Here is a 13,517-nt window from a genome sequence, read left to right as displayed (position 1 = left end):
TAACCCCAAACCCCATTTTTTGCATAACCCTCATCAAAAACTTCCAATTCACACTGTCATACGCCTTTTCAATATCTAACTTGCAGATCAGGCCTTTTTCCCCTCTTTTCTTCCATGAGTCAATCACCTCGTTTGCTATTAGGGACGCATCCAAAATCTGCCTATTCATGACGAAAGCGTTCTGGTCTGAAGAGACCACTTTACCAACCACGTTTTTAATCCTATTGGCCAGCACCTTAGCCAAGAGTTTATACAGCCCGCCCACTAGGCTGATCGGCCTGAAATCCCCTAGCTCCTCCGCTCCTCCTTTTTTTGGGATTAGGACTAGAAACGTGGTATTGAGGCTCTTGAGAAAAGCCTTTTGCTCATGGAACTCCTTGAACATCTCCAAAATCTCCTCCTTTACAAACTCCCAGCAGAATTGCCAAAAGGCCCCCGTGAAACCATCCGGCCCGGGAGCCTTATCCCCATTCATGCCCATAAGGGCCAAATGGACCTCCTCTTCCGTAAAGGGGAGCTCCAAGGTGTCCGCCTCTTGTTGGCTAATCTGGTTCAAGTCTAACCCCCCTATATCTGCCTTCCACTCCGAGTCTTCCGTTAGCAACCGTTGAAAGGCATCTACTATTCCATTCTTCACATCTTGCTCCTCTGAAAGCCATACCCCATTAATTTTTATTTTATCCATGGACTGCCTTCTTCGGTGAGCGTTTGCCATTCGGTGAAAGTACCCCGTATTTCTATCCCCTTCTCTTAGCCACAGCTCCCTTGAGAGCTGTCTCCAGTGTATCTCCTCCAGCCTAACCCATTTTGCGTAATCATCTTTTACTTCTTTTCTCCTTGACAGCTCCTCCTCTGTCAGGCCCCTCTCACCTTCCACTTGGTCCCAATAGTCCACCTGCTGCAGTGCAGCCATCTTATTGCTCTCCAGATTCCCAAACACCTCTTTATTCCAGACCTTTAAATTCTGCTTAACCACCTTTAGTTTTGTAGCCAGCCTATAGCTAGCCCTTCCACTCACTGACATCCCCTGCCACCAACTCCGCAATAGGTCTTTGAACCCTTCCACTTTCAGCCACATGTTCTCGAACCTGAAAGGTACTGGACCTCTTTTTATACCACCCCCCTCAATGATAATTGGAAAATGGTCCGATATGGGCCGGGATAATCTCTTCTGGGTCACATTCCTAAACTGATCAAGCCAGCTGGGTGAGACCATAAACCTGTCCAGCCTGGCCCAGGCTTGATTTTGAAACCCCCCACTCCACGTAAAAGTTCCACCTTGAAGAGGAAGGTCAACAAGCTCAAGGTCGTTCATAACCTGAGCAAATCTCCTCATGGCTGGTGAAATCCTCCCCTGCCTGCTTCTTTCCCCTTGAGAGAGAATCACATTAAAATCTCCCCTACACACCAGGGTTCACCCCAAAGCCCTCTTATGGCTCCAAATTCCTCCCAAAGGCACTCCCTATCCTCTTTGGTGAAAGGGCCATAAACACCCGTGAACACCCATATTGCCCCATTTTCCACAGTTCTGAATTTGCAGGAAATTGAAAATTGGCCCTCCTCCCACTCCAACAGCTCCAAAGACCTCTTGTCCCAACAAATCAGAACGCCTCCCGCTGCCCCAGCTGCTTCAATAGTTCTCCAGTCTAAAAATCTCCCCATCCCTAAACTTTTCACCATCCCATCCGTCATCAACTGTATTTTTGTCTCTTGGATACAAAACAAATCCACCTTCTGTTTTCTAATCACAGACTTAATAATTCTCCTTTTATTAACATCATTTGCCCCCCTCACGTTCCAGCTCAACATTTTAAGATTCATTAAACAAACAGAGTTGGCCCCCTCTACTTGTTAGTTGACTATTTTTCTTGTCTTTCCCCTTGTATTTGACTGAACATTCCAACCTTTTGAGCTCCCTTTCAAACTTTGATTTTTCCAGTAATCCTTTGCTATGGATCCTTTCCCGTCTTTTTCTGATTTTGGACAGAAAGTCCAATATTTCTCTCTCCAGGCCTTCTACTGAAAATCCCAGAAGCTTGCTAAATTTAGCCAAGCTGCTATCCTCCCATTTAGTCTCCTTCTCGCTCCTTTGAGCCTGGGACTCCATCAAAACTGGAGTGCATTCCGGGTTCTGGACTTCTAGAGCATCACTATTAATCTCAATCAGGTCCCAGCAGTCCTCTCTACTCACTGAAGGCCCCCCTAAGGCTGCGGGCTCCATCTTGCTTTCCTTCTGGAGGCCCGCCCTTATTTCCCCAGAGTGGTCGCAAGACTCCCTCTCCAGAGTCCGACCAAAAAAATTAGAAGAAGAAGAAGAAGACTCCACAACCCTTAGATTAGAGACAGACCCATACCTTAAGGCTTCATCCATGATCGCCCTCTCTGCCACTGAACACTGGAGAGCCTGCTGCTGCATCCCATTTGCCTTCTTTTCTCGGCACTTAATGAATTCCTCTTCCAGCTTTAGGCCCAAGCCATCTCCATAGTCCATGCCCTTCTTTTGGACCCTCATTTGGCCCAGGCCACCCCCCACCTTTATAGCAGGCCCATGAGATAAGAGTTCAAGCCCATCAGATGCCTTTCCCTCAGTCGGCCCACCTTCTTTCCCCATTGCAGCCCATTCAACCTTCTTATTTACAGGCCCACCTTGCGTAATTTGACCATAATCCCACTTTTGGCCCTCTGGGTCACAGCCCAAACCAGATGAGCTTGACCCATCACCTGCGAATCCGGATCTTTGCCGGTTCGCCCGCCCAACTAAAGCCCAATTTTCAAAATTTCTCACCTGCTTTCCCGTCCCATCTTCTGACCGGCGCTGTTCCTTGGGTACAGCGCTCAGATTTTCTCCCACACGCCACCCCGCGCGTGGTTCTTCCTCACCTCTAACCTCCCCTCTCTGTCTCCCACAGCCGTCTCGGCCATCCCCCTTTTTCTTCCTTATCTCCGGCAAGATCTCCCACCACAGCGTCACAGCGTACACCTCCCCCTCCACCCCTATCTCCATCGAACTCGGCAATACCCCTTCCGGCAGCTTTACTCTGATCCTTGCCCATTCCATGTCCTCCTTCCTCTCCGTCAGAGGATCGACATCCAAGAAACCTCCGCACGCCTCGCCCATTCTCTTCAGAATCGACGGCACCCACAATGAAATTGGTAAACCCACAATTCTAACCCAAGCTTCCTTCCTATTTTCCCCCTCTGGAGCGCATCCAAACTTCGGACTCCACACCTCCAAACCCATTTGGATCCCTCCCACTAGTCTCTCCCCCGAGGCTAACACCTTCTCGGCCTCTTCCGCTTTTTCAAACTCCAACAGGGCACAGCCTTTCCCCAATCTAGCCAAACCCAGCTTACCTCTCAAACCCCACACTCTTGCCGCTGCCCACCCCAAGCACGCCAGGTCTTCTTCACGCGCTGAGCTAGGGCTCCATTTGCCTATCAGGCATTGCCTCAATCTACTCACATTGTTCTTTGTTTCCTCCTCCTTTATCTCCACTCTGAACCTTGTTGTATCCCTGAGCTCTAAGCCCTTGACCACTTCCGCGTACAGCTTGCCCGACTCCCTTACTCCTTGGTCACTTTCCTTTTCATCGAGCCAACACCCTTCCCTCCGTAGAGCCTCTTTCACAGCAAGCCATCCTCCCTTTTCCTTCCCCCCTCTTGGTATACAAATACCAAACCTCCTCTTCTCCATGTCCGTCACCCCCAGACGGATGAAGCACCCGGCCCTATTCGCCTCTCTCACCATGGAATAAAATCTCCCTTTCTCCTTCCAGCCCTTCTCCCATCTTCCTTCTTCCCCGTTCCTCAGACACTGAGACAACCCTTCTAAGACCAATCCCACGCTCGCCGGCCCCAGTCGGACCCAAGACACTAACTCACCCTTGCTTTCCGAGATCACAACATGGCGCTTTCCATTTCTCTCCTCAGTTTCTACTTCGAACAGCTTCGATTCCACCACAACTCTGTTTCCTTTCCTCCTCCCGCGATTCTCCGCCCGAGACTCCCCTTCTTTGCTTTCGACCCCACGAAACCCCTCACTCTCACTCTCTCTCATCTCACCAAAAATGTATTATCAAAGAGTTAAGACTTGATAATGAATTATACCATCATGTTGAAAGTACGGAGTTAAGACTTGATTGAAATAATCTCTGACATTATCAAACTGAAACCTCTTGATAGTGTCACCAAACTAGTTTTTTACCATGTTATGAAATTTTGGAAGAACAAAACTCACATTAGATTTGTGTTTAAGCAAGACAATCCAAGAGACCCTTGTACAATCATCGATGAAAGACACGAACCAACATGCACCAAATATATTAAGGACAAGGGAAGAGCCCCAAATGTCACTATGAATTAAATGAAAATGTTCTAAACTTCTTTTATTATTGATGGGAAAGGGTGAACACTTGTGTTTAGCAAGTTCACATGCATCACAATGGAAGCTCTCAACGTCTAATTTACTAAATAAGAAAGGGAACAAAAACTTAAGAGTTCGAAATGATGGATGTCCAAGCCTACGATGATAAAGCCAAATTTTTCTTTATTTAAAAGATGGTGCTCTAAAAGGAAAGATACGAATGACTCGCTTGGTGTCTCAAGGTAGTATATCCTGTTTTGTTCCTTAGCAAGTCCAATCATCTTCCCTAAGTCCTAGTCCTAAAATACACAATAAGTAGGAAAAAAGGTCACAATGCAACCCAAATCTTGTGTAGGCTTTTGTATAGAAACAAGATTAGTGGACAACTTTAGAACATGGAACACATTTCTGAGTGTGTGTAAGACTAATTTGGAAATCTCCTATACCCGCGACAATGGTTATTTTCCTACTGCTTAGACAAGAGTTATAGTTTTTAAATTGGTGTGACAAATGGGTCATGTGATCTATGGCGCCCGAATCTATAACCCATGATTTCACAAATGTTTCATCGGAGACTCTTAATCCAATGGAAATAGGAAACTTAGCTGAAAACGCCAATGAGCAGGTACCTAAAGGTTTCTCAAGAGTTCCCAACAAAGCTCTTATTTTTTTCAATCTCCTCCTGATGGAATCCGCCCTATTCCAAGGATTTTTCTTCATCTGGTTGAGCAAAGGACCAGTTTTCTTACCCATTATTCCTCTGTTGTCCTCCATTTTCTAGATGTAGTTGGCTTACCATGAAGTTTCCAACATTTTTCCCATGTATGTTTAGGTTTCTGACAATGAGTGCACCATAAGTTATCCCTATTATCACAATTTGAAGCCTTTGACTGATCAATCCTTCTGCTATTAGCAATGCTAGCCTTCTGATCATTGCCTTTGTTAGCAACCATAGTCGAGCCTTCCATATTTTGAGGTTCAAGCATGACATTTCTCCTGCTTTCTTATACTCAAATAATGGAGATAGTCTCATTCAAAGTTGAAAGCTCTTTGCTAAGTATTTGAACTTGAACTTGGTCAAACTCAGCATTGAGACCCACTAAGAAATCATAAACTCCATCCTTTCTTATGTAATTCTTTAGGATTGTTGCATCCTCAGGGCATTTTGTCTCAATACAACAATAGTGATCAAGTTCTTGCCATAGGTTTTTCAACATATTGGCATACTCCATGACTATCTTGTTTCCTTGTTTAGCTGCTCTAGTGTTAGCTTTTATTTCATACACTTGGGCTGCATCTAGTGCCTTTAAGTATGTCCAATGAACTGCACCCCAGATGTCTTTAGCAGTTGTCAAGGAAAAACAAGTGTCACTAATTTCAGGTGTCATGGAATTCCACAACCGCATAATCATTGAGTCTTATTCATCCTAGGCATCAAACCGAGGGTCTCCTCTGCTTGGTCCAGTTCCCAGGAGGTGACTTAATTTTCCTTTTCCCTTTAAAAAGATACAAACAAGTTGTGACCATTTTAGATAATTCTTCCTATTAAGTTTGTATGTTGCTCGAATATTCTACAATTCTACTATGTTATGAGTGGTAATCGCTCCTTCAAAAGGATTGGTGAAAGCGGTAGTTTGTGACCATTTTTTTCTTTTTTTAAAAAAAAAAACAAAACAAAAAACAAAAAGCACTTTTTTGCTATTTTACCTTTTAAGGCTTTAAATAGCCAAACTTAACGCCAAAAACTCGTTGAAGATGTTGTTGATGTTGTCGCGAGGCTAAGGCGAGGCTCTTGGGGACGACGAGATGCTAAGGTGACGGTGACGACGATGACACGGCACAAGAATGGCAGTGACAACTCTAATGACTGTGGAATTTCGTTGGTTGCATCGGAAGATCATCAATTGCAACAACGGCAATGGCGCGATTCCTCTCGTGTGATGAGTTCTTGACAACGCAAGGGTGGGATTCTGAGGGAAAGTGGAAGCCAACGGCGAGGAAGTGACAACGGCAACAACGCAACGCGAGGATGATAGCGACAAGAAGAAAACTTTGACACGAAGAGAAGGTGACAGCAGCGGCGCAAACTTACAGCAACAATGATGGAGACAGTGAGATCTTATGGTAACAACGACGGCAAGGAAAGTGGATGGAAGCTTGAGGTAGCAAGGCGATCTTAGTGACACAACAACAGGAAGTTCCCATTTTCAATAACACAGTAGGAACAAGGGTCAGCTGTTGCTCTTTCGTGATCTGGGTTTGTTGTGTCAATGCGAAGCTATGTTTGCAGCACAAAGAGGGACACCTTAGGGTCGACGATGAAGGTCGACTATGATCTCCTACTCGGCAATGAAGGCCGAAAAGCTTCTCTTTCCAAATCTACGAGCCTAGAGCTTTGATACCATGTAGAAGAGAGATTGCAGAATAAAGGTAGAAAATTCTTCCTCTTTATTAATTTCTATACATAGAGTCGTACATATATATATGTATATATACAAAAATCCTAGGACTCAAATTAGGGACTTTCCTAACTCAATTACAACAAAATCCCTTTGTTCACAGGATTGCCTAATTTTCTCTTTAGAATCACAACTTTCCTTATTTCAATCTTCCACAAATATGGCATTATCTTCGAAGTAATAGAGTCCATCTTGCTCCTTAGCACTACCAATCATCATCTTTTAAGCCAAGTCTTAAAATTTACAATGAGAAGGGAAAAAATTAGCAATATATTGTAGATCCTTTGTGTGTTTGCTAATAGATAACAAGTAACAAGACAAATTAGGGACATGGAGAACAGACTTTAATAGTAAGGAATCTGAAATTGCAATTGTCCTTTCCTACCATGGAAGAAAGTGACCCATCAACCACTTTGATTTTAGCGATTCTAAGACATGGTGTGTAGGATGAGAATAAATGTGAAAGGCTGGTCAGATGATCAGTTGCACCAAATGTATGATATAAGGGGCCTTATGGTCGAAAGAAGCTCATAGTGCCTTTAAAAATTTACCTTTTTGAGCCAAAGAACAAGAGGATGAAGGACTAGAAGTGGGGTTCTGAATCTTATTTAGAAGTTTAAATGGTTGCTCTATTCGGTCCTTACTGAACAGAGGCATTTCAGCTCCTCGTGAAGTGGAGACAGATTGTTGTTCTGATTGGAATCCTCGGCTATTAGCCTTATCTGGTTGGTCAATTGCTCTTTTGGTTTGCTGTTTTTCCATGTAGCTTCCAACAAGTCTCCCTTGTATGTCTTGGTTTATTGCAAAAGTCACACCAGACTTTCCCTTTGTCATCCTCTTTTTCCTGGTTTCTCCGGGCAGCATTAGGTAGAGTGAGAGTCTCCATCATGACTTGTCTCCTACTTTCCTCTCTACAAACTTCTGAGAATACAGCTTGAACAGAAGGCAAGGGGTCTTTCCACAATATGCATCCATGAACTTCATCAAGTTCTTTGTTCAAACCAGCCAGAAATGTGAAGACTTGATCCCTCTCAAGCATTTTCATATAACGGGTACTATCAGTAACACAAGTCCATTCAAGGTTGTAAAACATATCCAGCTCTTGCTAGAGTCCCTTCAAGGTGTTATAATATTTTGTAACACTATCATTACCTTGTTTAAGCTCTTGAATCTTATTTGTGATCTCAAACACTTGCGCTGAATTCTCCATATCTGAATATGTCTCCACCACAACATCCCACACCTGCTTTGCAGTTGGCAAAAACATATATGTTTGACCAATCTCTGATTCCATTGAGTTAATTAGCCATGAGATGATCATAAAATTCTCAGAATCCCACATCTGGAACTTAGGATCATCTTCTAAGGGAGTCATTGTTGATCCAGTCAAATACCCGATCTTTCCTTTCCCTCGAATATATAGTTTTACAAACTGAGACCAACGAAGAAAATTCTGCCCATTGATTTTATGAATGGTGATCGATAAGGACGGGTTGTCAAAATTGTTTGCTGCAGGCTGAAGCATTGATTGCAACATCTTCTCCATTTGCAGCTTGGGTGTCTCTCAAGACGTGGTGTTGTAGACTTCTCATGAGGGGAGGAATATGTCTCAGCCTGGAAATAACAAAGGAAGTTCGGCAATGAAGGCTGTCCGATTCCAGTGGGGAACCTGATGCTCTGATACCATGAAAAAATGGCACCTTTGAGAAAACCTAACCTTTTCTCATATATTTTCTGTATACAGATGAGCCCGTTTTATAGACTAGTTACAGATGGTAAAAAATGTAAAAGGCTGAAACATGAAAATAGGAAACTAACTGTGTAGATAGATGTATAACATCCTAATCAACTTTCCATTCTTATCCCATAAAATCTGGACCTAAAAAATAGGAAAGAGATTCATCAGTGATAGGATTCTCCATAGTAACGCTTCACAATCTCAATCTCCTAATCATTTAGATGCTTAGAAAAGCTAGCAGTCCAAACACCCCTTTCATTGGACCAACTCTACAAATCCACCAGACACGTGTCTTTTGAACTAGCTATATGGAAAATAAGGAGGGAAAATAAATACACAAAGGCTCATCACCGCACCATTTATCCTTCCAAAACTTGGCCCCTCTCCCATTGCCCATAAAGAAGGAGACTTTTCTATTGACAATCTCCCACAATCTCCTTATGACCCTCTATAACACAAACCTATACTCATCTCTCACTTCCTTAGAAACCACCCCACCCCCCTCTCCTCTTCAACCTCCTCATATTTACCACTAAAAATTTGCCTCCAGAAAACCTCCCTTTCCAAACCATCAGTTCCACTTGCATATGAGGGCCTTGTGGAGCGAAGAAAAATGCCTAAATCTCAAGCCCCAATTTCTCTTATCTAAACACACAGTAGCCTAGTTCACTGACATGTAATAGATAGGCAAGCTAGATAAAGTGCTCCGAATTTGAGTAAGTCTCCCCCCATTTAAAGATATATTGTCTTTTCCATATTGTCAATCTTTTACAAAACCTCTCTTTCACCCTATCTTAAACTACCAAAGAATTATGAGGGGTGCCTAAAGGGAGCCATAAATAAGTGGTAAGAAGCTTTCCCACCTTACAACCTAATTCAAAAGCCAACTCTTCCAAGTTCTCCCCCCTCCCCACTAGAATAAGCTTGCTCTTGGTAAGATTTATTTTCAAGCCCAAAATGGCCTCAAATTACATAAGTAACCAGCTTAAATAAGTTATTTAGGCTTGAGTGGCATCACAAAACATCAAAGTATCATCAGCAAACAACAAATGAGAGACCTCCATTCCCTCTCCAACCCTACCATTCACCTTGAAATCAAATAAAAAAACCCCATCCCCAATCCTCTTAAGAAGGCAACAGAGCGCCTCCATGGCTAGCACAAACAAATACAACAAGATTGGATTCCCCTGCTTCAGGCTATAGATCTTTGAAAAAAGCCAGAAGAGGTATCATTCACAAGAGCCGAGAAACTTATTATTGCATTGCACTATCTAATCCAACTAATTCACTTCTTCCCAAATCCCATCTTATCCTAAACTGAGAGCAAAAAGTCTCAATTAACAGGATCATAAGTCTTCTCAATGTCAAGCTAATGCAGTACCCTAGAATTGTTGCTTTTCAGCATTGAGTCAATTGCCTCATTGACTATAAGCAAAACGTTTAGAAGCCCTCCACAAATGCATTCTAGAATTTAAAGACCACTTTGATCACCATCTTTTTAAGCCTATTTGCCAACACTTTAGCCATTAACTTATAAAGGTTATCAACCAAATTTATAGGTCTAAAATCTTTAAGATCTTATCCACCTTTCCCACCCCCAGCCCCCACCTCCTTTTCCCCTTTTTCTTTGGAACCAAAACCAAAAATGTTGCGTTGAGGCTTTTTACTGATCTACCCTGCTCATGAAAGTCCCTAAAAAGCCCATCACCTCTTCTATAACAAAAGCCCCAACTAAATTGCTAAAAAGCTATTAAGAAATTGTCCAACCTTAAAGCTTTGTCCCCATTCAGATCTAATAGAGAAATGAACACCTCTTCCTCTAAAAAAGGCTCCTCCAACTTTGCTACATCCTGCCTATTATCTTCATTGGCAAGCAAACTGATGAGCCTTTTTTGAGAGCCCATTTACGATAACCCACCCTTGATTCCTCCATAGCAACCACCTCCTCTTGAGATAAAGCCCTCTTCCTCTCTTTAGAATCCCAAAAACCCACTTGGGAAAGAGCCAAATTCTTTCCTACTACCACATTGCCAAAAACCTCTTTGTTCCGGCTCTTCAAATTAAACTTCAGCATTATCTATTTCTCTACCAGGATGAAGCTAGAACCTAAAACTTATGAAGTTCAAAATTGAAGTTAATGGTCATTCCCAATAGCTTCTTAGTAATAAAAAATAAAAATAAAAACACATGTTCATAGTGAAAAAATTATAAAAAGAGAATATTAGTAAGTTATATTTGGAGTAGAACCTCCAGATTTTAATAGCAATAGTTATTGTTAGGCTGTGTTTGAATAACTGGTGTCAGGAATTGGAATTGGCATGACCATTCTGGTAATCTTCAGAATGAGAATACCACCTTTATAGCCACAATAAGATGCCTGAATTCATATCACAAGGAGAATGGTGCTTGTCCATTCCAAATTATGACTATACATACAAAAAAGACTTGAGAAAAATAAAAAATGTATAACAGTTTGGACAGAGATACAGGCATCTAAATGTAGCACAATGACAAATTTAAACTATTGTGAAGCCCCACTCATCAATTGTAACAACATCAAGTTGTTCTTTGGCCTTTAAGCTTTATAAGAAATGGATACTGTTAATTACCTTTACAAGTGGATGTTGACAAGTGTCTGCTGAAATAAATCCAAGAAATGCACCAATAGAGTGCAATACATGCTTCTGCATCTCAATATCTGGGCACCGCCATTTCCTTTCTTTGTCATCATAAGAACTGCTGGGGCACAAAACAAATTAGGAATATGGTAACATAGTTTCGATTTTAACAGTCATACCACAAAAAACCATCCAGTGAATAGATAACACATAAATATTCATGCATTCTACTAACAGGACAGAAAATGGAAACAATAGTCAAAAGTTCCATTACCGTATGGTTAGTGATAATGGGCAAGATCTTAGTCAGTGGATTATTTCTAAATTATTATATCATGTGCATATCACATCCAGACATAGACCATCATCTCCTTCCATGTTGTCCTTCTGCCTCTGCTCTATGGAGGGTTTTGCTTCTCTAGGAATAGGTGCTCTTTCACTCAGAAAAGGAAGTTCTAGCCTGACAGCACTTTATGACTTGGAGCAAGAAAGTAAAGATAGGTAGGATGATTAAGATTTCTACCTACAGTTGCAATCCATAAGCAAAGAAGGAAATGCTGAACAGTTTAGGTCTGTCACAGGTGTGATCATTACCATGTGAAATCTAGGATAGTGATACAGGAAAACAGTGAGACAAAGATATATAGGAATTTCTTATTTTGAGCAGGACGACATTCTTGCATGATACAAGTTTAAACTTTTCTGAGCTTCCAGTGGATTGCATTGGCTTACATGTTTCAGATTGATTGTTGTGATTAGAGCAACAAACTTGAGGAGCAAAGCCTCTACTTATTTGCACTTTACCATTTTTTTGCAGTAATAGAAGAAATTGTATGTTTGAAGAGAGTAATATGATTTTGGTATTAAAATTCACTTTATGCAGCACTATTTTCATTTGGAATTTGATCAATGTCCAATTCATGACAGATCCAATGTTTTGAACTCCAACCTGACCAGGGTGTTTTTAGCAGAGAGTTCTTAGAGAACAGTTTGAGAATCATTTTTGTTCCTTTGGTAAGCATCATGATAATCTCCTGGGCAAGAGTAAAACTTGCATGACACTTAATTTGGCTTGGATCTCAAAACATACAAGTTTTTTTTGGTCTGCCTATTATCTTTTGGAAATGAATCAGGTTCCAAAAAAGAACCAAACGCTGATTCAGATTTGCTTTCATTTTTTAAAGAAAATGGACTCAGAATTCAACTACAAAAATTCTCTAATTTGCAAAGAAAGTCACCTTTTGTGACATAATTCCAGTAAATTATTTACTTAAAAGATTCTCGCAGACTACTACTTCAAGCCTAGTTTGAAGGTATACTATCTTTTAAACAAATCAAGTTTCCAAAAAACCCAATGCTTCACTTTCAAAGAAACTTGACTTGCTCTTCAAATTCAACTGGAAAAGATTTTCTAATAACCGAGAAAGATATACCCTTTTGTAATACAAAAATCAAAACCTGAATCCGGGACTAAGAACTTCCAGATTTCTCTTTCTTTTCAAATCTATCCTAAGTCTTCAACAATTTTTACTGTTCTCAGTTCCTTCCCTTTCTCGGCAACCAAAACAAGAGTCAATTCATGAAAAGATATATGTATATATATATAAAACCCAGAACCCGAAACTATAGATTGTCCACATTTCTCTTTCCTATCAAATTCTTAGTAACTCTAAAACAATCATTTTCTTTCTTGGAAACCAAACAGACGCTCAAATTCATCTGAATAAAAAAATAAAAAATAAATAAAAGGGAACGAAGACCTGAATCCAAAATTGAGAGAACTGTAAAGGCGTTGGCGGCAGGTAAGGAGGCGATCGGTGATGGCTTGGTTGTTTCCTACTCCTCCTCGCTTCGACATCGTTTCAAGGGTTTCACATCACACAATTTCTCATAACTGGGTCTTCATCTTCGCCTCTGCCCCATCCGCTCTTGGGGAGTAAAGCAAATATACAAGAAGGTTTGACGGTTGGATGCGGCGGGAGTCCGGACGGATCCGTTAATTCTTTTTTCATTTCAAGCTCATTTGAAGAGCCCCAGCCCACCTTGATACTCTGAACTCATTTTTTAAGCCCAAGCCTGGCCCACAGGCTTGTCTAAGTCAACCCAAGCATTAAAACAAGAAATTCATAAATATCATATAGGATGAGGAAAAAAAATCTAGAAATACTATAGCTAAATAGGATGAGATATGAATAAAGTAAAAAGGTGGAAATTTTGATATACTAAGTATTACGTTAATTTTGTATTATTTTTATTTATAAATGTAATTCTATGTATCAAAAGTTAGGCTTATGGTTAAGCTTGGGCTTAGAGTTAAATTCCTTGTATGGTTTAAGCCT

General features: G+C 41.3%; 1 protein-coding gene across 2 annotated transcripts in view; it reads right to left on the bottom strand.

The window, feature by feature from the left end:
• LOC100264649 (BTB/POZ domain-containing protein At1g04390) overlaps nt 1-13,204 on the bottom strand; it is a 29,252-nt gene extending 16,048 nt beyond the window's left edge. The window contains exons 1-2 of one of the 2 annotated variants that reach the window (XM_010646697.3): nt 12,939-13,204; nt 11,170-11,296 (exon numbers count right to left, since the gene is read on the bottom strand). In XM_010646697.3, coding sequence (XP_010644999.1) covers nt 11,170-11,296; nt 12,939-13,036 — 225 coding nt within the window. In that variant the 5' untranslated portion in view covers nt 13,037-13,204. Of the gene's footprint in view, nt 1-11,169; nt 11,297-12,938 lie in introns of those variants that run through there. The other variant, XM_019217359.1, reaches the window with a different exon arrangement.
• Nucleotides 13,205-13,517: the final 313 nt, after the last annotated feature.

This window comes from Vitis vinifera, chromosome 19, assembly GCF_030704535.1.
Source record: "Vitis vinifera cultivar Pinot Noir 40024 chromosome 19, ASM3070453v1".
Lineage (NCBI taxonomy): Eukaryota > Viridiplantae > Streptophyta > Magnoliopsida > Vitales > Vitaceae > Vitis > Vitis vinifera.
The sequence above is the reverse complement of the archived record's forward strand: the minus strand, read 5'-3'. Positions and strand labels throughout refer to the sequence as shown.